At 38.2% G+C, this 25,924-nt stretch overlaps 1 protein-coding gene across 1 annotated transcript in view; it reads right to left on the bottom strand.

Moving 5' to 3' along the window:
- Nucleotides 1-430: 430 nt before the first annotated feature.
- Nucleotides 431-25,924, bottom strand: part of LOC127429510 (gap junction delta-2 protein) — a 44,905-nt gene continuing 19,411 nt past the window's right edge. Inside the window, exon 2 of the mRNA XM_051678557.1 lies at nt 431-3,521. Coding sequence (XP_051534517.1) covers nt 2,678-3,521 — 844 coding nt within the window. The 3' untranslated portion in view covers nt 431-2,677. The remainder of the gene's footprint in view (nt 3,522-25,924) is intronic.

The following is a 25,924-nucleotide window of genomic DNA, read 5'->3' as shown; positions in this document are numbered from 1 at the left end:
AAACCTTGATATAGATTATATAAAAAAAACTGAGGAGAAGAGTGGATTAAAGCACATGAGGAAGATCTCACTTGGGGAAGCAATATCCATTATCTCTGAACTGCACTTTAAAATCATCTGTCTGTAAAAGATGCACATTTATGTTGCATAGTTACAGAGATTATGATTTTGGTAGAATCAAATTTTTCATGGACCAGCATAAAAAAAGTGGAATACAAAAACAAGAGAAGGTACAGTGAGAGTGAGAGACAAATACAGCATGTGATTGGTCCCAAAAGTTGTCCCTATTACCCTACATTTTGATGGCTATATTCCTAACATATCATTTATACAGGAAAGGTGAAGTGTGCAATCTCTGCACTACTGCACTCTATACTACACTATATATATATATATATATATATATATATATATATACGTTTTCATCCTTATGACAATGGAAATACTTTGCTATTTTTTCCTTGCATTTTGTGTATTTCACCACATCATACTGTATATGAGATGAGACAGCCTCCATTTCTTGGTGAAACTGCATCTTTCACAAAAACATATAATTTTGTTCCTCATATTTTCTCTTTGGTGGCTTACGATTTGTGTGACTTTTATCGCTCACATCACATACATCAGCTAGGGTCAGATTATGGTCATTTAATTGCAGTATTTTTGCAGTTCCTAATAAAGTTACCCACCAATTGGTGATTAGCTTTTTTATAGATTAGCCAAATCCAGTTTATACTTGCATTTGCTGCTTGCCGAGTGTTAATTTTGACGAAGTGTTTAGGTGGTTTTACGGTTTCTTTATGACTTGTTTTAAATTGCAATAAAACAAATGCAACATGCTAGGGAGGCCTCATTTACCATCTATCATAATGTTTCAATGTAGGTGTGAATGACAATATCCTTCCTTACACTGACTTCTGGTTTGATTCAGAAACTGCAGTTCATGTCAGACTAAACCTAAACAAACACTTTCCTGCAAAACTCTTTGTGTAGTCAGGACACATTGTGTTGCTGGGTTTTGAAATGTTCCTTACCACGTCACCCCTCTCTGTATATTCCCTGACAGGTACTGCGGTATATCAGCGAGCCTGTCCGCATTAGTTGTGCTGTGTTTTGTCTATACTGTTGTTTTATGTGCATGTGCAGAGTGGAGTCAGGGCAGTTTAGGCACAAGTACTTTATTAAGTGGGTTTAAGCTAATAAGCTAGTGCTAATATTGTCTGAATGAACAACTTAGTGTTTTGTGTGTTTGTGAGAGAAGTTACACACTGCTTTATCCCACACTGTGTAAACAAAGGCACACAGGGGATCACAGCGGCACACATATGTATACGACCCTATATATACTTGTCATAGATCTGATTTAGGGTGGAATAATCCAAAAGGCTCCCTTTCTAACCACTAAAGTCCTTCCCAGAGTGAGTTCCTTCTCTTATCCACACTTCCCGTCTCACAAAGTGCAACGTATACATGTATTTTTTCGAAGCTTCTTCTTTTATTATAATGGCATGCCCATAAATACGTGACGAGAAGAAAAAAGCTAATAAAAACTGAATTGTTCCTTTTTATGTAAACGCACGCTGAACACCACATTTCATTCATTCGATAGGTAGAGCTTTGTAAACATGCCTTTTAAAAGATACCTTCACACCAACCTTTTGTGCTGATAAAAATTCAATGTCATCTTATACAAAATATCTTAAATAAACAATCTTGATGCATGGAAAATCTTTTCAACCTTTGAAAAACCCTTTATTCTGGCTCCTTTTCCCAGTAAAGATAAATCATCTAACTTTGTAATAATCTTTTAACTACATGTCAAGTTATATACAACAATCTGAAACAAATAATTCATTTAAATGGATGGCACCAACATTTGCGAAAGACATGTAATCATAAAATGAACAAAAAGGAATCTGGGATCTGGAAATTCTTTCAAATTTGGTCACATACATACATATAAACACTTTCATACACCACAAGAGGGAGGAATGCTCGACTGGAACACGTAACAGTGGGGGTCTTTGTGGAAGGGCAGGCTTTCTCCAGAGGTTTAGTAATAGTCTTTCATGTCATTTCAAATTCTACTATAAGGAGAGAGAGATTAGTTTGTTCAATCATGTGTACAAAGTGAAGGTGCCACTGCTGTTACAATGTTTATATCCCCCTTTTGTTTGCTTTAGACTGATTCGCTGCCAGGAGAGCAAACCAAAACAGTATGCTTCTTCTAGCACCCACTCAGCAACAACGATTCAGAATAGTTAAAGGTTCTTGTGATGCTATCCTCTTTTCTCAGGATCTGAGAGTAAGAACAGAAGGAAAACAATCCCAGATGTTGTCATTTCCTTAACATTCTGCATTAAACTTACATCACCTCCCAGAGTTGTCCCTTCCACTCCTCGCCCTTCCACCGATTCTTGTATCCAGTTTGAGAATTTCCAGAGTGGAACTGAAAAATTCCTCTTCTCAGCTTCGCCTCCACATGCTCTTGCAGAACCCCAACACTGTGCAAACTTCCTTACACATTGTAACATGGCATAAAGAGGGAGGGAGTGGCTTGTGGGAAAGAGATGTGCCTATGTAGAGCCCATCCTCATCAATTATTACAAGCAAGGTAAGTCATTCCAGCATTCCACCCTCCATTCCACTCCACATACCATATTTGGATAAATGGACATCAGACATACGCAGACTCACTAGACTGGGTCCTGCCCAGGTTTGGGGGCTGTGACAGGTGGGCCATGTCCTTTTTGCGGATCTCACAGATGGACTTCCTGCGGGCTTGCACTCCTCGAATGGCCGCCTTGATTTTCCTCCAGCCCAGGTGGTTGAGCTCGGCGAGGTTAAGCACAACACAGATGCCACTCACCGCAAACATAAACACCAGGAACACGGTCTTCTCAGTGGGTCGTGATACATAGCACTCCACTTCCTTCAGGCAAGGGTAGCGGTCACACTCGAAGATGCCTGGAACACTGAAGCCGTAAAGAAAGTACTGCCCTGCCAAAAAGCCTATTTCCAGTGCATTGCGGAAAACTACCTGGATTATATAGAAGCGAGAGATGCCCTCTTGTCGGCGTACCTTGGAGCTCTTGCCATGAAGGAGGCCTCTTGGTGCATTTGGGATCTCCTTCACCTCTAAGCAATCAGGTTCATCCTTTCCCCCGCCACTGTCAGGGTGCTGCACCAAGATGCCGTTGATGTTGCGCAGTTTGCGAGCTCCCTCACGGCTGTAGTCCCTCTCCATAATTGGGTAGAGGAAAGAGTAGCGGCGGTCCCGCTGTTTGGCTGACTGGTGCACTGAATAGGTGATGAAGCAAAGGCTGGGTGTGCAAACAAGAATGATCTGGAAGACCCAGTATCGGATGTGAGAGATGGGAAAGGCCTTGTCGTAGCAGGCCTGGTTGCATCCCGGTTGGAGGGTGTTGCAGATAAACATGGTCTGCTCGTCCTCGTACACTGTCTCGCCTACAATGGCGACAATTAGGATACGGAATATCACCACCACCGTCAGCAGAATCCTGAAAGAGAGAAAGGGAGAATATGACAACTGGGCAGCAGCAGAAAAAACACTTCCTCTCCCTGTTGAAGTGCTCAAAAAGTGCCCAAATCCCTTCCATAACTAACAAATCTGACTCAGCTTGACCAGGCTGGGAGACCAGCTAACCACCTTAGGTTGTTTTCAATGGGGCCATTTCTTCCATTGACATAATTTGTCCCTTATTTAGGCTACATGGTAACTTGTACCTTTGAAACAGTAACCTGGGTCGTACATCCTGCTTATTAATTTGGTAGCAGCTAATCGCAGTCAACCCATTCTCTTCTCTTTCCCCATAGCAACAGTTTAGATTGTACACCTCAGTTACTGTGTGCCATTAGGGCTATTTCTGTACCAGAGTTTGACTGAAAGAGTGAGAGACACACACACACACACACACACACACACACACACAAGAGAGAGAGAGAGAGAGAGAGAGAGAGAGAGAGAGAGAGAGAGAGAGAGAGAGATTGATTACATATGTTTGTGAGGCACTGCAAAACAGAAAACACTCTACAATCTTTTATGGCATTTAAGCTGGTTGGCTCTCAAAGAAGGCTCTTTTTATAGTGCTGGGCAACATGTATAGTGAGTATTGCAATGACTTTAATGTGCATTTTGGCCATTATGTTTTCTAAATAGGGTGCCTTTAGACTAGTTTTATGATCCTTCCTTGTCTTGTGACTCATAAGTATAAGAGCATTAAGACAAGATGTTACATGTGTTAAAATGTTTTAGTATGAAAGTATTAAGACAGATATATTTTAATAGCATTTATGATTTAAACTTCAGCAGCAAAACTTGGTAAGAGTTGGTAAGTTCAAGTCATTGAGCAGCCATGAATCAATTAAAACTCTCCACTTCACTGAATTAACTCAAAACTCTGATTCAAAAAATTGTTTGTGTCATCACTTGAAAATTTTCACTGAAGTCTCTGTGTGACATTTTACTATATATATACTGGTGGCCAAAAGTCTGGAATAATGTACATATTTCGCTGTTTCGGAAGGAAATTGGTACTTTTATTCACCAAAGTGGTATTCAACTGATAACAAAGTATAGTGAGGACATTACTGATGTAAAAAACAGCACCATCACTTGAATCAAACCAGAATTTGAAAAAAGTCATTTTTGATCAAATCTAGACAGGCCCCATTTCCAGCAGCCATCACTCCAACACCTTATCCTTGATTAATCATGCTAAATTGCTAATTTGGTACTAGAAAATCACTTGCCATTATATCAAACACAGCTGAAAGCTATTTGGTTCGTTAAATGAAGCTTAACATTGTCTTTGTGTTTGTTTTTTAGTTGCCACAGTATGCAATCGACTGGCATGTCTTAAGGTCGATATTAGGTCAAAAATGGCTTTCTCTAGAAACTCATCAGTAAATCATTGTTTTGAGGAATGAAGGTGTACACTACAGTCTTCAAAGACAAAGGACAACTGGCTCTAACAAGGACAGAAAGAGGAAGCCCAGATGTACAACTAAACAAGAGGATAAGTACATCAGAGTCTCTAGTTTGAGAAATAGACACCTCACATGTCCTCAGCTGACAGCTTCATTGAATTCTACCCGCTCAACACCAGTTTCATGTACAACAGTAAAGAGAAGACTCAGGGGTGCAGGCCTTATGGGAAGAATTGCAAAGAAAAAGTGACTTTTGAAACAGAAAAACAAAAAGAAAAGGTTAGAGTGGGCAAAGAAACACAGACATTGGACAACAGATAATTGGAAAAGAGTGTTATGGATCTCAACCCCATTGAGCTTTTGTGGGATCAGCTAGACTGTAAGGTGTGTGAGAAGTGTCCGACAAGACAAGCCACATCTATGGCAAGTGCTACAGGAAGTGTGGGGTGAAATGTCACCTGAGTATCTGGACAAACTGACAGCTACAATGCCAAGGATCTGCAAAGCTGTCATTTCTGCACGTGGAGGATTTTTGATGAGAATTCTCTGAAGTAGTTAAAAAAAAATCAAATTGTAATAGTAATTTTTCACGTTATTAATGTCCTGACTATTCATTGTGATCAGCTGAATGCCACTTTGGTGAATAAAAGTACCAATTTCTTTCCATAAGAGCAAAATCTGTACATTATTCCAAACTTTTGCCCACCAGTGTATATACATTTATTATGTACCAAAATGTTTTATTAAGAAAATATTTAGGTAAATATAGCATTAATTTATATATACACTACCGGTCAAAAGTTTTGAAACACTTGACTGAAATGTTTCTCATGATCTTAAAAATCTTTTGATCTGAAAGCGTATGCTTAAATGTTTGAAATGACTTTTGTAGACAAAAATATAATTGTGCCACCATATTAATTTATTTCATTATAAAACTAAAATGTAATTAAAAAAAAAAAAAATTGATGACTTGGACCAAATAATAAAGAAAAGCAGCCAATAAGTGCCCAACATAGATGGGAACTCCTTCAATACTGTTTAAAAAGCATCCCAGGGTGATACCTCAAGAAGTTGGTTGAGTAAATGTCAAGAGTACATGTCTGCAAATTCTAGGCAAAGGGTGACTACTTTGAAGATGATAAAATATAACACAGTTTTGATTTATTTTGGATTTTGTTTAGTCACAACATAATTCCCTTAGTTCTATTTATGTTATTCCATAAAATGTGAAGAAAAAAAAAATATAAAGAATGAGTAAGTGTTTTAAAACTTTTGACCGGTAGTGTATATATGATGTACACTATTTAGTATGTGAACCTGTATATTTTACCATTAGTTTTTCATTTTTTAATCACATTTTAGCAGTATTTATCAATTATAATGTCTTCTTAATGCCTGTAGAATAATAATACAAGCTGTCACTGTTTGAAATTTCATGTCAGCTACACATATTTAACAGAAAAATATATATATAATGAAATAGAATTCCACATATAACATTTAAGTGCTTGCATTATTTTAAAGAAGTGCAGTGTTTCAGTCCGATAAAGTTTTTTTTTTTTTTTTTACATGTTAAAACTATTTAACCCAATTTATCATGCCTCCTGACCCGTATGTAAATTATTTAATAAAAGTTCATATTTTCCTATCTTTGGAGCAATTCAAGCTTGAAGAACATGTAACTTTGCGTTTTTAAGAGCTGCGTCAGCAGGGGGCAGTCAGCACGCCTCAACATCTGATTATCTGAATTAATGTATACATAATTCAATTTATTTTTTGTAATTCAAATTTTTGTATCATAATTCAAGTTATTAAATGTAAAAAAATAGAATCAATTATATATATATATTATTTAATAACTTGAATTATTTGTATTATTCATATCTAATTATCTTTATTGGGAGGCCTTTTTCAGCATATATTGATATTTGCGATTAATTGCGAAACGGCAATGAAATTCAATCTAAATTAACAGTGTTAATTTTTACATTTATATATATTTCAATTTTCTTATAGTTTTATTGTTGGGACTCCAGGACACAAATCATGGAACCAGAACTGTCCTGGGCAAACCTTGATGTCTCATAGCTGTAATTATTACTGTTTTATACTAATACTATTCATATGTTAACATTAGGTTTCTAGGGCAGGGGTTTTCACAGGTTTCACCAAACCCCTGCATAGATGTGTTATAGCCTATAGTGCCATATGCAGTAAAACAGAGAAGTTGTTAAAAAAAAAAAAGGTCAGTGGAAAAGTTTCACCAAAATATCACATCTCGACTAAATATCACGGCAAAACTAAGGTGATGGTGCCACATACGTGACAACTCCAGACATTCAATCCATAATGTAAATTTCCATCAGAGTAAGCAGTAATGCAACACAAAACACAGTGAAAGGATCTTGGTGTTACACTGAAAATTTATTACATAGTACATTTTTAATTAGGTTGCATTTCCAAATGATTTACTCGCACTGTAGAGGTTTGCTGATGTTACCAAGCCCTCTTATTTTTTAAATCCTCCCCCAGAACGATCTGTCATATAGAGACCACATTTCACCAACGTGATCACACGTTGTTTTCGAAAGTTCATGTACTCTGAAATAAACCACATTCTGCCGAACAGCTGACAAGCATCATAACACGGTTTATTTATGTACAGCATTAAAATATAATGTGGAACATTGTGTTCTTTAATCAAAAACTCTTCTTTATCAGGACTAGATATCTCTTCTTGTTCTCTGTTCTCATCCTTCCTTATCATCCTTCCCAGGAATGTAGTCGCTTTTACAGTCTCATTCATTTTTAAATCAGAAACAAAGACAGCACTTGAGCACGCTAGACTGCTCAGACCTCAGCTCACACACACACAAATACAAGCGACAGTCACAACCAAACTCTTGTTTTTGCTTGTTGTACTGCTTGACACCCCCTCATCCTTGAAAACCATGATCTAGGCAAAACATTATAGTAAAAAAATGGTAAACATGGTTTGTACCGACCACAATGTGTGTTATGCAGTTAAGAGCAAAAAATCACCAAAATGAATTTAGAAACCAAAATGGTCAATTGTCCTATTCAGCTGATGTGATGTTAATAATGTTACATATTGTTGGTCCTATGCGGTTCATTCTTTGATTTTGAGGATAATTTTGTTTACTTTTGTATGATAAACAGTTTTGGTTTGGTCGCTATTTGATGTCCAATGTAAAATCTGGAAAAACACCTCAATCGAAAAAAAAGGAAAGAAAAAGTAGCACTATTTGAACAAGCTTGATTGAAACAAGCTCTTTCAAAATGAACACATCGAGTTATGCCAAAAAGTCACCTATTCAAGTCTGTTTAACATGATGCACTCATGTTTGAACAAAAAACCTGATACAATGGTGTTAAATCCAAATTAATAATTTAAATAAAGTGAACGGCCTCCAAAAATCATTTTTTTGAGTGAACCCACTTACGCATCTTACCCCACTCTCCCTAACATATAAAGAGTACATTCAGAATCTGTACTAAGACTGAATATTGTATTTTGCATACTCCCTCTGTAGTATTCAGATTTATTTTAAACACCTGAAGTGCTGTAAAGCTACAGTATATTTCATTGCATGTTTTAAATTTTTTTAAAGTTTGACTAATTGTGTTCTCTAGGTGCTCTCAGGCTCTGGTGAAGGTGTCATGACAGTGTTTTATGTGATTGGAGTCACCGGTTCTGATGTTCAAATCTGAATGGATTTATGAGTTCTGTTCCTGCTCCAGCTGTGAGGTCAAAGACAGCTTTAATCTGTACCCAATCAGAGGAAGACTCACACTGAGCTCAGGGCTGGAAAGAGGAGGAAAACGTGCATGGAAACAGGTGTTTTGTGAGACAGCAGACAGTTGAAGGTAAACCATAATATGTCTATATCACTGGCACCAACGTACAATATACCATTGACTATGTCCATACAAATGGTGTAGGACAAGTAACATGCCAAATTTGTGGGGATGTTGGGTGGCCTCGAGCGTTTCGCCGCTTAAATACGGGACAATTGGCGCTCTGTACGGATTGTCTTCATTTCGGCAAAATATGTGTTGTCCCGGCTAATACAGTACAGTTGGCAACCTTACTCTACCTGGACATGAAATTTGAGCCTACCCAAGATTCAAATGAATTCTAGATTCAAATTAAATCTATCAGGTGACATTGGAAATGTGCATAATGAGGAGGTATGCCTTGAAAGCACTGTGCAGTGAAGAAGTGTTCACTGTCTTTGTGTGATTAACATGGGAAGAAAGACTGAAGAAAGCCCATGAAAGGCAGGGAAATGGAGAAAGAAAAAAATGTGAAGGGAATTGCACATGTAGGCAGAGACACACACAACAGTGACAAATAATACAAGATTTTCGTGAATAAAAAAAACTGCCAATGTGGAAAAAACCCATCAGAGGATGAATTATATAATAGCTTCAACACACAAAACCCACAACCTTTAATCTGTACTAGAGTCAATAAATGGATTCTTGCATTAGGAGTTCTTTAATGCCATCGAATAGCTTTAGATTATCTGTCCTCCACCACCACCTTTCTCCTCACACTTTCTCTCTCTGTCCCTTTCCATCTCCTTTACTACTCCTCTTCACATCTTTCTCTCTTACCCATCAACGTAAAACAGAGTGCCCCGAAAAGACGTGTTTTAGGGACTATTTAAATGTGAAGAAATTACATTACCTAGTATATAATACTAGATTGTGGGGGGCCTTTGTAGCTCAGCAAGGAAAGATGCTGACTACCACACCTGGAGTCGCAAGTTCAAATCCAGGGTGTGCTGAGTGAATCCAGTCAGGCTTCCTAAGCAACTAATTGGCCCAGTTGCTAGGGTGGGTAGAGTCACGTAGGGTCAACCTCCTCGTGGTCGCTATAATGTGGTTCTCGCTCTCGGAGGGTCGCGTGGTAAGTTGTGCGTGGATGCCGCTCAACAAGCCACGTGATAAAATGTGCGGATTGACTGTCTCAGATGCGGTGGCAACTGAGATTCGTCCTCCGCCACCCGGACTGAGGCGAGTCACTACACCACCACGAGGACTTAGAGCGCATTGGGAACTGGGCATGCCAAACTGGGGAGCAAAAGGGGAGAAAAAATAAAATAAAAAAAAGTACTAGATTGTTATATTTTCAGAAGAAAATGTAAGCGGAGCTTGTCTGTGGGTGGTTACCAGGACATTGCTATGTGATTGCTAATGTGTTCTGTGTGGTTAAGTGGTTGCTCATGCTTACTGAGTGCATTTACATGCACTTTAAAAGTTGGGCTAAAGCAATAATTCATCTTTTTAAAATGTCATGTAAACCGTTAGTCCGACTGAAATCGTACCTGTCTGTTTTTTTCCAAATCAAACTAACAGACCTATATAATGCGGTTATAGACTGGTTCCATCTAGAGGTGCACCGATACCAATTTTTGAAGCCCGATACAAGTATCAAGTACCTAGATTTGGGTATCGACCAATACTGAGTACCAATACGACTAGTTTTGTGTTTGTAAACCTATGCCATTTCATATTCATTTGATATCTTGATATTGCCAATATTAGTGTTTTCAGTAATTCAAAATGACAATTCAGGACTGTTTTAATAGGGTGTAGCTTACCTTTAAAAGTATCCCAGCTAACACGTACACGTTATTCATGCTTGTTGTTATTTTATCCATATTGTTCTGTACATTAACAGAGAGGATAGTGCAGCTTTAGTATTGATTGATTGTTCTGGTTTTGTTGCGTTGAGCCTGACTGAGTTCGACGTCTGTTTGATAGCTTGTTATTGAAATTATGACTATGATACAGACTACAAGTATTTACCCCCCAGTATCGGCCCGATACAAGTACTACTGAGTAGTATCTGTGCACCTCTAGTTCCATCTAGCATGTAAACACTTTAATCAATCCACAAGAGAGGGCAACAGTGCCCCACCCAGATATTCAACATCTTGTTTCCAGAAGTATTTTCCTTATTCCTTTTTTGCATAGGCTTTTCATCAAATCCTCCATAAAAAGAGTTCTAAGCCATAAACCAAACCATCCAGCTCCAAGGTGAATCACAACATCGCAAACTTTGTTTTGAGGAAATAAAGTATTCGAAACTCGGAAAAAAAGACAAAGGGACAAGGCTGTGTACTTATCTTTCACGAGGGTACAAACAACAATCCCATGAAACATTGCAAATAATGTAATTGAATAAAAATGGTGGGAAAATATCAAATTATTGATTTTAGGTTGTTGATTATGAGTATAGAAACAATATATTTTATGTTTATTGCAAAATATTTGGAGATGTACAATTAGATAAGTAGTTTAAGGGTGAAGGGTGGAGAACGACTTGATTACGTCACAGTGCATCATGGGAGTGGGCGGTCAATCTGAGGCAAAATTTTGCAGGCTTCGTTGGCCGCAGTTCTCTGATTGGTGAACCGTTCTCTGCTGTACCATGAGTAATGAAGTTGTTTGCCAGGAATTCTGCTATCAAACACGCATGTGTAACGAGTCAGGAGAGAATGGAGGATCTAAATGCAGCGTCTTTAATAAAACAAAAGTAAACCAGGTAATGCAGAACATAAAGAAACAAATCACAGGGAACAAACAGAGTAATACATGAAAAGACTGACAAAGGAAACAGGGAAAACAAGGGCTTAAATACACAGGGGCAAACAAGGGAATGAGGAACACCTGTGGAAACAATCATAAATCATAAAATGAAACTACAAAAGGACTACAAACTAACAGGAAACAGAAACATGGGAACTAAACAAGAATTTCAACATAAAAGTCAATGCAAAAAACAGAATACGTGACAGAATGTTCCGGGTTCAGTACAAGTTAAGCTTAATTGACAGCATTTGTGGTATAATATTGATTATCACAAAAATTAATTTTGCTTTAAAAAAAAGCATAAATCTGGGTTACAGTGGAGCACTTACAATGGAAGTAAATGGGGCCAATTTTTTAACGTAAAAATTAAGTTTTATTGTGATAAAATCACTTAATAACCTTTTCTGTGTACAGTTATAGCCATGATGATTTAATGTTAACAAACCCTAAAATGACTGTAAAAATGACAATTTAAACAACTTTACAGCTCAAATAATACATGAGTTTTAACAGAAGAATTAATGTAAGTGCTTTTATAAAATGATAAGTTTCACATTTCTGCCTTTAAACCCTTAAATGGCTTCAACAGAGGCATATGTCATTGATAAACAACCTCGGAGCCCAATGTAGGTCTGTCTTCAAATGTTTATTAGTTATCATTATACTTCTGGAATCAGACTGTTGCGCTCTATATAGGCCTCGCCGCTATGCACATGCTCATAAAAACAGAGGTGCCGCCCAACGTGTATTTTACCTGGAAGTCGAACGCAATACAAAGCAAAGATAAAGAGCAGCAACAACAAATAAACACAGTGGGTTAGTTTCATTCAGAAATGGTCACTCCTGTGCCCTATTCCCTTCGCAGACTTTACCATCCACTGTGACAGCTTTGGATTGCTGAAAGGTGTGGGGCTAAAAAATTATATTTATTCTGAACTCATCTTTTAAGTCATTTTTATTGGAAATTCTGTCTGAAACAATCGTACAGCATAGCTACTTTGATTGTTCTCCCTTTAAAGTGCCCTTTCGGAGGCTGATTTATTTCGTTTGTAACACAATGACACATGGCAAACTCTAGAAATGTTCTTTTTTGGACGGATCAGCAGTCTGTAAACCGTTCACAATGTGACACATTGATGTGCCTCTAATTACTATTGTTCTGTCCATTGACTAATTCTCCTGTCTGTCTTCCATAGTAACACTCATATCACATCATATCTTTGTAGCAGCGATAAATGTCTTTCTTTAATAAAACAAGTATGAAAACTTTTTCATGATCTTACATGGACTATTTTCACACATTGCATCATACAATACAATAAAAGAGGGTAACAGATGCATACTATGTCCAAGGTTAGCATGCTAGCGTTAGTGCTAGGAATTCAGGATGTAGGCTAAACATTACAAATAGCACATTATTTACTGCACATGCAGTATCTTTTAATTATCATCAAGTGGTTATAAAAGCATCTTTTACAGATTTCATGTGGATTCCATTCATAGAAAGCATGATTCCATAGGCAGAAAACATGATTTTATTTTTAATATGCAGCCTGAAGCAAATGACAGCTACAGATTCAGTATGGTTTAGATTCAGACAAGAGACACCAGGAAATATAGACATACCATATATTTACTTTTCTATTTACTCACAAAAACTGTCCTCAGTCTAAACATTATTATTATGCTTTACACAGAGATTACAAGGATGAAAGTGAAGCAAAGCAGAGCTTGTATAGTTTGAACAATCCAGGAGCAAATTGTGCCGTCTTCTGCCCCCGGAAATCACTGTAAGCACAACCGATAGCATTTGTCTGATCTGCACCAAAATCAACACGTAAAGGATGTAAGAAATGCATGTGGCTGTAAAGTTTTCCATGTTGTTGTTGTGACTGTTGTGTGGGTCTGCTGTTGCTGACTTTTTCGACGTGCTACTATGAGGCAAAAGGTCAACTTGAAAACATCTATGTCACTTCCTCAGCTGCCATCCTTTCTTCACTGATTGTGCATAGTGTCGTATACTTTGACAGAGAGATGAAGACTGTAACTTGACAATGCAAAACCTGCGGTAGTTCGATTATAACTGCCCATGTAAACGTACTCACTGACTAAGGTCAAAAGAGCCTTAAATGTAGTACACCTCTCCTAGACCAACCAAACGATTTGAGGTTTCATTCATGTCTGTAGTACAAGTGGTGCAGGACAAGCTATGCTCAGAAGTTTAACACTTAATGGGCCAATACACTTCTAGAGAAATCAAAGAAAGAATGGGTGTGACGTTATTTCAATCAAAATCTGGCCAAAACGTATTTTTGAGTTCATTACGGTGGTTTTGCAAACTTTCAGGAAAACTTCATGTCGGCTGTTAAACACCTTACTGCCATTGGTCTACATAATCAGCGGGTGTGACCCAGTGCTCTGCCTACTTTGATGCCAACATCTTTTTCCAGTTAATTTCTTCACTCAGTTGAGGCAACATGAGTGTAGAGTTGCCACCCATTTAAACACCCACCATCTCTATCGATTCCTTAAAAAAAAAAAAGGAAAAAAAAAAAAGGATAAAAAAACGTTTTCACAAAATTCATCATAAAATACAATAACAGATGGTAACTGGTGCATATTATGACAACTGCATGTATAGTGTGTTATCGTTAGTATTAGCGAATGCACAATGTAAACATGGCAAATTACACATTATCTATATTGAAAGTGCATATCTGACCTTCAATCATCATTGAGTGCTTAAAACAGCTTTTTTTTACTGATCTTATGGACACAGGAAAGCATGTGTCTCGTATCTAAATGATCCCCAAACGCTAGCCCCAGCAGTGTGGGCATTGTCCAAATGTTTGCAAACCATGGCAGTATACCATGAAATGTGTGAAATTCTGTAACACTATCAACATGGTAATACAATGAGTCTTATTTCTGTGACCATGATCTCTGATTATACAGTATAAAAATCTCTGTTGCATCAGTAGCCTACATGAAGCCAGGACATGCCTCTTGACATCAAGTGTGTCTAACACTAGCCTTTAATGACACTGACTGAAAGTGTGTGTTTGTGTGTGTGTTAGGTGTATGGAGGCATGAAGATGTTCACTCCAGGAGGGAGAGAAGATATGGGCTCCTCAAGACCCCCCCTCGCAGCATCACTTTACCTCCCTCTGCCAGTTACCATGACAACAAAGTGGGGTAGAAAACTGGAGAGAACATGGGAAAGGAGAGAGAGGGAGAGATTTTTGTGTTTGTTCTCAGTTATGAGATAAGAACCTGCTATATTGAGACACCACTGTCTATTCAGCCTCTATTTTTCTATTTTCTAGCAGTGCACAATTTCACTGCCTTTGATAGCAGCAATTACACAGGCATGCTGACAACTCTGATCAAGAAAACACAAAAGAGCTGAGAGAAAAGAGGGAAGTTGTTGTTTTGAAAACAAAATTTCTCCAGGCAATAAACAGTTCAGTTTTATACAGTTGTTTGTCTTCCTACTGCTTTAGGATATAAGGAAGAAAAACCAAATGGGGGGAAAGCAGATAAAAATCTTGTGGTGTGTGAATCAATGAAAGCTGAATGCTCATGCTGGATTCCATTGCAGTTTTAGCTCGTGGCATTTTCAGCTGAGCCGTGGACTATCAAGTGTGACTGAGGTCTGAGAATTATTTTTTTTTTTGTACATGCATAGCTCACACTTTAATTACTGCATTAATCAATGACCTAACTAACTGATATTCTATTTTGCTCCACTTTTCTTTTTTAATTTTAGAAGTCTTGGTTCCAGAAGTATTTTTGACATAAATGTTATCCCTTGGAATTTCCAAAAATTGTTCAGTAAAGGGATCGCTTGCCCATCCTGTGAGTGATGGGCAGGTTTGCCAAAGAATATAGAAAAAAGCTGGGCCGCTAGCGGAGGCAGCCTTGCGCTAGTGTCCATGTCGGGGGATAGGAAACTGAGAGATGTAGGATAGGAGAAGGCATGCAAGCTGAAACACTGAAGGGACAGTGGCGGTATCGGCCACAGAGAAATTAGCTCATGGAGAGCTGTTGTGCGCAGGAGGGATCTTTACGCCCTAACGTGCCCGTGTAAGGGAGGTGTGAATCCTAGCCACTCGAGACTGACCTGGCTCCCCCTTCAGACAGGGGAGTCCTCCTAGCATTTCAAATGGGGAGCCCACGATACAAATAAACATGAGTTAGCTCACACACTTTCGAATGGGAGAACCCCCTGCTGCAATTCGAATGGGAGGGCCCTTGAGCATAGTGCCGGCCCATCCAGCATTTTGAGACGGGGGGGGGGCCCGGACTGGCCAGAGAGACCCCAGCAGCATGGGGCCTGCCTGGTTGACAGGTATAAGCAAGCAAAAAACTGGGAATGGTAGGTTGTAGATATGGTGAAATTTTTTAAAGCATTTCCATGCCGTCCAGTAAGTTTAAAGAGTTTGAGGGGAAACGGCATGAAGGATGGAGTCTAAGGAAGCTTGGTGGAGGAGTTTGAGAGGGTGGTTTATAGAAATTTCAGTTCTGAACAGGGAGGGACTGGGGTTGTTGTTGGGTTCGCTTCTGGGGCCAAAACTCTGAATCTCTGCAAGGATTTGAGAGCGGAGGTGGTTGGAGACTGGCGGAGGTTCTGAGACTGTAGCGTTTAAGGGAATGGCGAGAGGCATAGCTGTTTGTAGAGTGAAGTTGGGAAGGCGAGCTGAAAAGTCTGGATTGGCTGAAAAAGGATTCGGAACCGGATTCACTTGCTGAGGCAGCCTCGCGCAAGGAATGGCTCCAGAGTGAGGGAGATTAGGATGATAGAAGGAAGAGGGGTAAATCTGGGGAGGGAATGGGTTTGGGGCAGAGTTCTCCAGCGGAGGCACCCTCACGTGGGAATCCGCTCCTGTAGCCTGTAGATAGAGGGGGAGAGAGGGATGGAAATTATCTTGAGGAGGGATTCGGGACGAAGTTCGTTTGTGGAGGCAGCCTCGTGCAGGGAATGGTTCCAGAGTAGGAGAGATTCAAATGGTAGAAGGGAGGGGGACAAAGTGAAGAGGGGAATGGGTCTGGAGCAGGGTTCTGCAGCAGAGGCAGCCTCACATGGGAATCCACTCTAGAGGCCCATGGATAGGAAGGGGTAGAGAGATGGATGTTGGCTGAGAGAATAGGTTGCATGGAAAAACTAAGGTGTCTGGAACATATGTGAGGCAATGTCAGGATACGTGCTTGCATGGGCATTTGTGATATGAATGGGCTGAATCCTCAGGCACAGGACCGCATGCGTTCAATAGGAGAGAATACGATTTGTGTGAGAATGTTTATGATGATCCACAGGCATGGGCCTGTACAGCATTCGATGGTAGGATGAATGGGATGAATCCTCAAGCATGGACTCACATGGAGTTGAACAGGAAGAGCCCATGTTTTCATGTGAAAAGTTTACGCTGCAAATAAACAAGAACTCACTCTGCGGTACGTATGGTAGGCTGTGTTCTAATGAAATTGATTGATGGAGAGGCAGGCTTATGGTGAAATGTTTAGGGAAGACCTGAAATAGTCAGATAGTTGTCAGTTGCTAGGTGGGTGATGGTTCATTTGATATGAGTGGCATAATATGGGTTACGGAGCCATGGAGGCTGAGACGCATGGTCTGAAAGACGTGCTTCGGTTGTGGCACGTGTACAGTTGCGGTGCTTGGACAGCACATTTGCGCTGTTTGCTGTGTAGTGGGAGTTTGTCGTATGGCCCTAAAGATGACACATTGCACTGTTTGTGGTGTAGTGGGAGGTTTAGTTGCACAGCCCGAAAGACGCCGCAGTTGCGGCACCTGGACAGCACATTTATGCTGCTTAGGGATGTGTTGAGCCAATAGAAAACATGGTAACTTGGTAAACGTAGTGTCTGCGGATGTCTGAACATAATAGTTTGCTAGATTAAATGTCAGGAAACATGCTTGTGTGTGCATCCAAACAAAATCATTTAAAGTTGGTTTGTCATGAAATTAGAAGGCACCTGAAACTGAGTGCCCAGATGAATACCATAGTCTGATGTCTATTAACTTAAGTGTATGGTTTGGAGCTTTGTAGATTGTTTTCCAATGTAATGCAAGTCATTTCATAACTCTATATTATTGGCACGGGGTAACTCATCTCATTTGACGAGGACGTATGAAATCGTAGGAGTTTGTGCCTGAGAGTTGGATTGAATAGATACTATAAGAGCACCGTTTGCAGTAGTGTGGTGAATAAAACAAATTGTTTATATTGATGACTTTTAATAAATTCTACAGAAAAACTGAAATATTGGAGTATAAAGCAAGGCGCAAGCTGAATCATTCGGCATCGATTTAAACCGGTTACTTTAAACTTGGGTAGAGCGTAAAATTATGACAGATTGTTGAATGCTTTTAAAATCATGCAGCGATTAAGTTGTATGGTCAAGCTTGTAATTAAAAGTTTGTAATCCAATGATTTGGGCAAAAGTAGAGAAGACTGTCTATTAAAATAAAATGATAGATTGATTTTACCTGCATAAAGCATCTGTCCTGACGGGAGGAGGGAAAGTGATGTTATAGTTAGAGATGAGTGGAAGTTTGTAGCAGCGCTTGCTTCATGTTATCGGGGCTGCATGGCAAGGCGAGCTCGAATGCTGAGAGGCGAGACGAGTTTGCGGTATGATTATGAATGAGTTGAACGTGCCGCATGATCCGCCTCTTGCGAAGCTGAATTCGGCTTGTGTATGTTCGCACAGAGGCTGTGTATAACTGCAGTGTGCCGTGTAATGGTCAGAGCGAGTGCTGCGCGGCATTAAAATGTCTGCGTTGGTTTGAAAAGAAGTTGTAATTAGAGTATCGGTTGATTAGAATGAGTTCGCTGTTGCATGATTGCCCCTGTGTTCCGAATGGAATAAATTGCACTCCGAAGGGCACTTTGAAGGGAGAACGATCGTGATATTTATGTTAGAAGTTGACAAACAGAGTCGAATGGAGCATAAAAAAAAGACAGAGTAAGAATATAACACAACGTGGTAGCGGTCAATACTGCAAAAACAAATGAGCTGCTGTGTACTCAGACCACCTCAGGAGTGAAAAAGCGAGAGGTACCAGTCCGCTTTGTGTTTTATGACATAAGTACCTCGTGGCTTGCCATACATAGCTGCATTACATACTTCATAATCCAGTCACAATTTACTGTCCACATAAGGGAATTTTAAGCGAATATAGATATACCATGATTACCATGACGTGTTTTTGTGTCTCATAATCCGTTCTTGTATTATTTGAGCACCTAAAATGAACGGACCGGCCGTATTCAGAGCAGAGCAACACTTTCAATATTAAACTATGAACCGCTTTAAAGTGCTCGAATTGGTGTACCGTCTACGGAGGTTCATGCCAAACTCCCATGAAAATGCAAGCAAGGATTTTTATAGTTTCACTTTAATTTTATTTGTGCAATGGCAAATGTTCTTGGCTCATACACCAAACAGAGTTTGAAACTTTTTATCGTGCCTTCATCATTTTATTTTTGGTACTTTTCAAATAACAACATGACCCAGACTTTCAATATTAAACTATGAAAATCCATTATAAAAATACAAATTATTACATTTTTATAACTATTATAATCTAAACAAAGAGTGAAATAAACAAACCATTTCAATATTTATTGTGTGAAAATGATTACTATCCAATTTTCAAAACTGACAGCTGTCCCACAGTTGTGCTGTCATTTCCACCACACCAAACAATTTAGCCCCTAATAAGGTTTTATCTTGTTAACCAAGACAACAAACGTTTGACAAAACTTCATCTTATGTAGCTGCATGGACTTCTTTTCAGATACTTTGGGGTCCTTTTTGAGCTTTAACAGTGTGGCACTATCCACTGCAATTGTGTTAAAAAGATGGATTGAGATATTTATTAAAACATCTCCTATTGTGTTCCACATAAGAGAGACAATCATACAGGTTTTGAATGACATGAGGGTGAATAAATCATGACATATTTTTCATTTTGGGTAAACTTTTCCTAGGTTAAATTAATAATATTTATGTAAAATATGTAACGATGTACATTATGTACAAAACTCCAACCATATCAGTCCTTCAGAAAAGCTGTTTTATTCTTCTATTCTCATAGGTCACATGGCCAGCCGAATACGATCACTTAATCTAGGTAATACTTCTGTTTTTGGACACTTCTGATTGAGAAATTAATGAATCAATCACACATCTACAAATATGCCTACTAATAAGGTATTTCTACAATGATGTTGGTAACCAAATACTTGCATGATACAGCATCCACACCGATAGGTGTCGATATAGAGTCAAAGACCTCCATTGTATCGGTCAGCAAAACATGAACAAGAATATAAGAAAATTACTTTGTTTTCATAAACTTTGACAGCACATTGTGTATAAATGCATATATGTTCACTATTTGATACCATCACTGTATCATGCTATCACCACAGTGCTTTTTGAGAAGTGCACCCCATGTTTTCCTTTCCCTTCTACAAACCCAGCAGAATGCTGGCCTCTATCTCTGCTCTTAGCAGAAGGACAGAGGGGTAAAAGAGGAGAAGAAGGGCCCCACGCATGGTTCTGTGCCAGGATGACCATCCGTTTACCCTCACTGACTTCCAAAATTCAACCTGACATACACATTAACACACTGATACACAGCCCCAAGTCAGCAACAGGAAGTGACCACTGTGCTAGAGTGTTTTTTTTATTATTATTTATTTATTTTATCTTGTACAAAATTTGTGTTTTTACTTTACTTGAGCACTATCATAAAGCTTTTAAGGGTCTTTGTTGCTATTTATGTGTATATGTGTGGTGCGTTAGTGGATCTTTTAGTCTAAATGTGCATCTTTGGTGGTGCTAGAGTTAGAGTACATTGCATAACCTGCCATTAAGGTTTGCATTGTCTTTCTCTTTCTGTCTTTTTATTGTTTTAATTCTAATGGTCTAAACAACTCATACCTTCTGGATTACACCACAGTTCTAATGTACTGGATACTTTGTTTGTGTCACTGAGTGGAATTACACACAAGTTAAAGCCATCTTATGCACTCATGTTTCATTTTGATGTCACATCCTGCCTTGACTTCTCAAATACCATTCAAAGTCGGGATTTTCATACTTCATATGACACTTCCAAGCATTAAGGCGTTCCATTACCCAGTGCTCAGAACATGATGTAGAAGGAATCAAAATTTTCTAGCAACCAAATTGTGGAGGATAAACAATGCTATACAATCCTAACATTTGATTTGCAGGTAATAATAATTTGTTATCTATATAGCGCCTTTCAATATCACACATGCACACCTTAGCAATTTGTAAATTTTTTAATTCCACTCAGTGACACAAACAAAGTAACAAATACATCATAACTGTGGTGTAATCCTGAAGGAATGCTATGTTTTAACCATTAGAATTAAAACAATAAAAAGACAGAAAGAGAAAGACAATGCAAACCTTAATGGCAGGTTATGCAATGTACTCTAAATCTGGCACCACCAAAGATGCACATTTAGACAAAAGATCCACTAACGCAGCACACAAATACACATAAATAGCAAAAAGACCCTTAAAAGCTTTATGACAGTGCTCAAGTAAAGTAAAATCACAAATTTAGGATAAAAACAACCAAAAACACTCTAGCTTTCTTTCATCAGGGTGGCTTTGTGGCAAGTGGCTTTCTTTCATCAGGGGTGAGGTTTCCTTACAATGGCGTAACTCACTTCTTAACCACCAAAGTATGATGCATCATTGGAGAAATTAACTAGCTAGTCATGACTGTTTCCCGAAAATTGCCTTAAAAGTAATCATATAGCCCCATTTTATTATATGATTTCAAGTTAAATATAAATAAATTACTACTTAAGGTATAGGCCTATCTGTCATAAGCATACATACACCTGAAGAAGTATGACAATTTGTATGACAATTGTTTATCATAATAATCGCAATTATTTATGAAAAATTATTGTCAGCCAAATTTCATAATCGTGACAGCCCTAGTTGCAATGGGGTCTGAGTTCTTAAGGAGCTGTGGTGTGAACAACAAGGGGTCTGAGACTACATTAATGAGAAGAGGACCAAAAAAGAAACTGGGTCCTATTTTAAGTCCACTTACATTGTGAACACCAAAAGCACTGAGGTCATTTGCTGCTGGTTCCCTTTCTGCTTTACTTTCACCGAACTGGGTTTGGTTCACTTAAACGTACTATGTGAAACCACCCTAAAACCAACATATTTCAATGTTTTCATTAAGTACCTTGGAGGTCACATTTAAACAGAGTTTGAAACTTTTTATCGTGCCTTCATCATTTTATTTTTGGTTCTTTTCAAATAACAACATGACCCAGACTTTCAATATTAAACTATGAAAATCCATTATAAAAATACAAATTATTACATTTTTATAACTAATATAATCTAAACAAAGAGTGAAATAAACAAACCATTTCAATATTTATTGTGTGAAAATGATTTTTTGAACTTAATTTTAGAAATTAATGAATCAATCACACATCTACAAATATGCCTACTAATAAGGTATTTCTACAATGATGTTGGTAACCAAATATTTGCATGATACTGCATCCACACCGATAGGTGTCGATATAGAGTCAAAGACCTCCATTGTGTCGGTCAGCAAAACATGAACAAGAATATAAGAAAATTACTTTGTTTTCATAAACTTTGACAGCACAAGTTGTGTATAAATGCATATATGTTCACTATTTATACCATCACTGTATCATGCTATCACCACAGTGCTTTTTGAGAAGTGTACCCCATGTTTTCCTTTCCCTTCTACAAACCCAGCAGAGTGCTGGCCTCTAACTCTGCCCTTAGCAGAAGGACAGAGGGGTAAAAGAGGAGAGGAAGGGCCCCACGCATGGTTCTGTGCCAGGATGACCATCCGTTTACCCTCACTAACTTCCAAAATTCAACCTGACACACACATGAACACACTGACAAACAGCCCCAAGTCAGCAACAGGAAGCGAGCACTGTGCTAGAGTGTTTTTGGTTGTTTTTATCCTAAATTTGTGATTTTACTTTACTTGAGCACTGTCATAAAGCTTTTAAGGGTCTTTTTGCTATTTATGTGTATTTGTGTGGTGCGTTAGTGGATCTTTTAGTCTAAATGTGCATCTTTGGTGGTGCTAGAGTTAGAGTACATTGCATAACCTGCCATTAAGGTTTGCATTGTCTTTCTCTTTCTGTCTTTTTATTGTTTTAATTCTAATGGTTAAAACATAGCATTCCTTCAGGATTACACCACAGTTATGATGTATTGGTTACTTTGTGTCACTGAGTGGAATTACACACAAGTTAAAGCCATCTTATGCACTCATCTCACATTGTGATGTCACATCCTGCCTTGACTACTCAAATGCCATTCAAAGTCGGGATTTTCATACTTCATATTACACTTCCAAGCATTAAGGCGTTCCATTACCCAATGCTCAGAACATGATGTAGAATGAATCAAAATCTCCTAGCAACCAAATTGTGGAGGATAAACAATGCTATACAATGCTAACATTTGATTTGCAGGTAATAATAATTTTATCTATATAGCACCTTTCAATATCACACACGCGCACCTTAGTGGTTTGTATATTGTTTCGCACAAGTTTACAAGTTGCAAGTCCAAGTTCAAGTGGCTTTCTTTCCCGTACAACGGCGTAACTCACTTCTTAACCACCAAAGTATGATACATCATTGGAGAAATTAACTAGCTAGTCGTGACTGTTTCCCAAAAATCATGGGAACTATGCCGCACATCCATTTTTTGAACCACATGGTTCAACAGTATATAGAGCTGTTGTTTAATTACGTTATCCAGGGGGTGGAGTAAAACTTCTGTGAAGATTGGATGGCTGTCAGATTATAATATCTTATTTACGTGGACTCCAGAAAGCCGTTTATTGCTATAAAGCTGCTTAAAGGGATAGTGCACCCAAAAATGAAAATGTTTTAATGATTAATGATTTAGAGTTAAAAAAGTAGTTAAATATTGATATTGTTCACACCAAAAGCGATCGTATCGCTTTAGAAGACATTAATTTAACCGCTGGAGTCGTATGGATACGTTTATGCTGACTGTCTGTGATTTTTGGAGCTTCAAAAGTTTGATCACCATTCACTTGCATTTTAAAGACCTACTGAGCTGAGATATTTTTCTATTTTTCTTCAAATGTGTTCTGATGAAGAAAGAAAGTCATACACACCTGGGATATCATGAGGGTGAGTTTATGATGAGAGAATTTTCATTTTTGGGGGAACTAGAAATAGCATTTTTGCTTAGCATAAAGCTAAATATTCACATGACAATTTATACAATGTTTATTTTTATTTCTGCTGCTCCAAACATACTTTAGACTTACTTCTCTGTCTGCTCGTGTGAATGTAACACATCTTAAGATAGTGTTTCACCGCTGTTCAAAGGCTCTTTGAATCGCATCATTTATATGGATGTATATGTTTTCCAACTGAATAGACAAAATATTAAATGAAACAAATGACAATAAAATGCAAAGTAATCTATTCAGTAATCAAAATACTTTTTGAATGTAACTGTATTCTGATCACCAACTATTTAAATAGTCACTGTAGTGGAATACAGTTACTAATATTTTGTATTTTTAAATACATAATCCCGTTACATGTGTTCCGTTACTCCGCAACCCTGGATGTACAGTATATGGAATGAAAGATATACTGCAATCTAACATACATCGACACTGCAGTCTAACAAGGAACTATGCTTCTAACCTCAGGTGGAGAGTTGTACTTCCAACCACACAACTTTGCAATGCTGTTTGCAAATGTTCATTGGAACTGGTTTCAGAAAACACCAAATCATTGAATTATGTTGGCTAACGATGCTTCTGGGAAATGCACCCCAGACCGTCACCCATCAGAGATTTTTCAGAAGCAGGATTCAAATACTGATCTTGATAACAGTAGGGAAGGTTCGGGTGGACAGAGGGCTCTCAGTATTGGCCACATGAAAGGAACCGATGCTTGATCAATTGTTTACAATGTGAATGGAAAACTCAATTCCATAGCCGATTGATCCTTCTACCTGTTGTTAAGATCCTTTCCCACACAATGTTTACCGCATTACTTAATCTAAACTATCAAACCTCACATCAACAGAAACCATAAAACAACCCTAACTCAGATACCAAGCATTTAAATACAGATATATTAAAAGATGAGAGCGAAGACAATTAATTGTTGTTCAAATAAAGCCATGAAAGGCTGTACATTACAGTGACTTCGTCAAAGGTAAGGGGTGTTCTTAGGCACGACAGCAACAGCATTATGATAAAAGAGACCAATATTCAATAAAGGGTTAAATAAATTATTGATAATTATCAGAATAAACAATTCTTCCACTAAGTAATATAGTTCATCCTAATTGCTGGTTGTTGTCAAGCTACAATGGAACCTTTGCACATTAATATAGAATGTGTGTGCATTTACGGTAATTTCAATTGCAGCTCATCCAGTCAGAATGTAGAGTAAGAACTATCCATTTTATAAAGTTTCATATTGAGAGCCATTTTTAATTAAGGCCACATCCACACTAATTAGTTTTCATTCAAATACATATTGATTTTGCTATGTTTATGACTCTCATCCACATGGTGTTTTTAAGTTTTAAAAGAAATAAAATGTCTGGATGCATTAAGGTAAGGACGATTTAAAGGGGGAAATGTGTGTTAATTGTCTTTAATTAATGTCACAATGCAAAAAATAAATAAAATAATAATAAATAAATAAACGTCCAGAAATAGGCTTTATTTTACCGATGCAATATATAACAACACATTTTCTTGAGATTCACATTTATGTGAATACTTTTAATGTATGTCTGAAAGGAAGTCATTTGTGGTATGATGGGTGTTTGGGATTGCTGCTATGCAAAAACAACACGTGCCAGTCCTCCTACATGTTTGCCATATATGTGAATGTCTTAAATATGAATGTGTTAAATAACGCATAGCACAACAGGAAGCTAACTTGTCACAGAAAGACTGCTTGGCTCCCTAAAGTGATATGTTAGTAAATGGTGACATACTATTGGCATGCTCACTATGGCTGTGCGTGTGCGTGTTTGTGAATGCTTCTGTGAATGACTCATGGTGGATGACGGCTGTCTGTCTGTGTGTGTGTGTGTGTGTGTGTGTGTGTGTGTAATGTTTGTTTTCATTTTGTGGGTAATTCCTGTTTTGCAGTACCTTTTGAACACTGTAAATTTTACAAAATGAATATGTGACCTGTTCCATCATTTTGAGTAACTTTGACCCAAAAAATACATTTTGAGT

This window comes from Myxocyprinus asiaticus, chromosome 39 (genome assembly GCF_019703515.2).
Source record: "Myxocyprinus asiaticus isolate MX2 ecotype Aquarium Trade chromosome 39, UBuf_Myxa_2, whole genome shotgun sequence".
Lineage (NCBI taxonomy): Eukaryota > Metazoa > Chordata > Actinopteri > Cypriniformes > Catostomidae > Myxocyprinus > Myxocyprinus asiaticus.
This window is presented reverse-complemented; position numbering and strand designations above follow the sequence as displayed.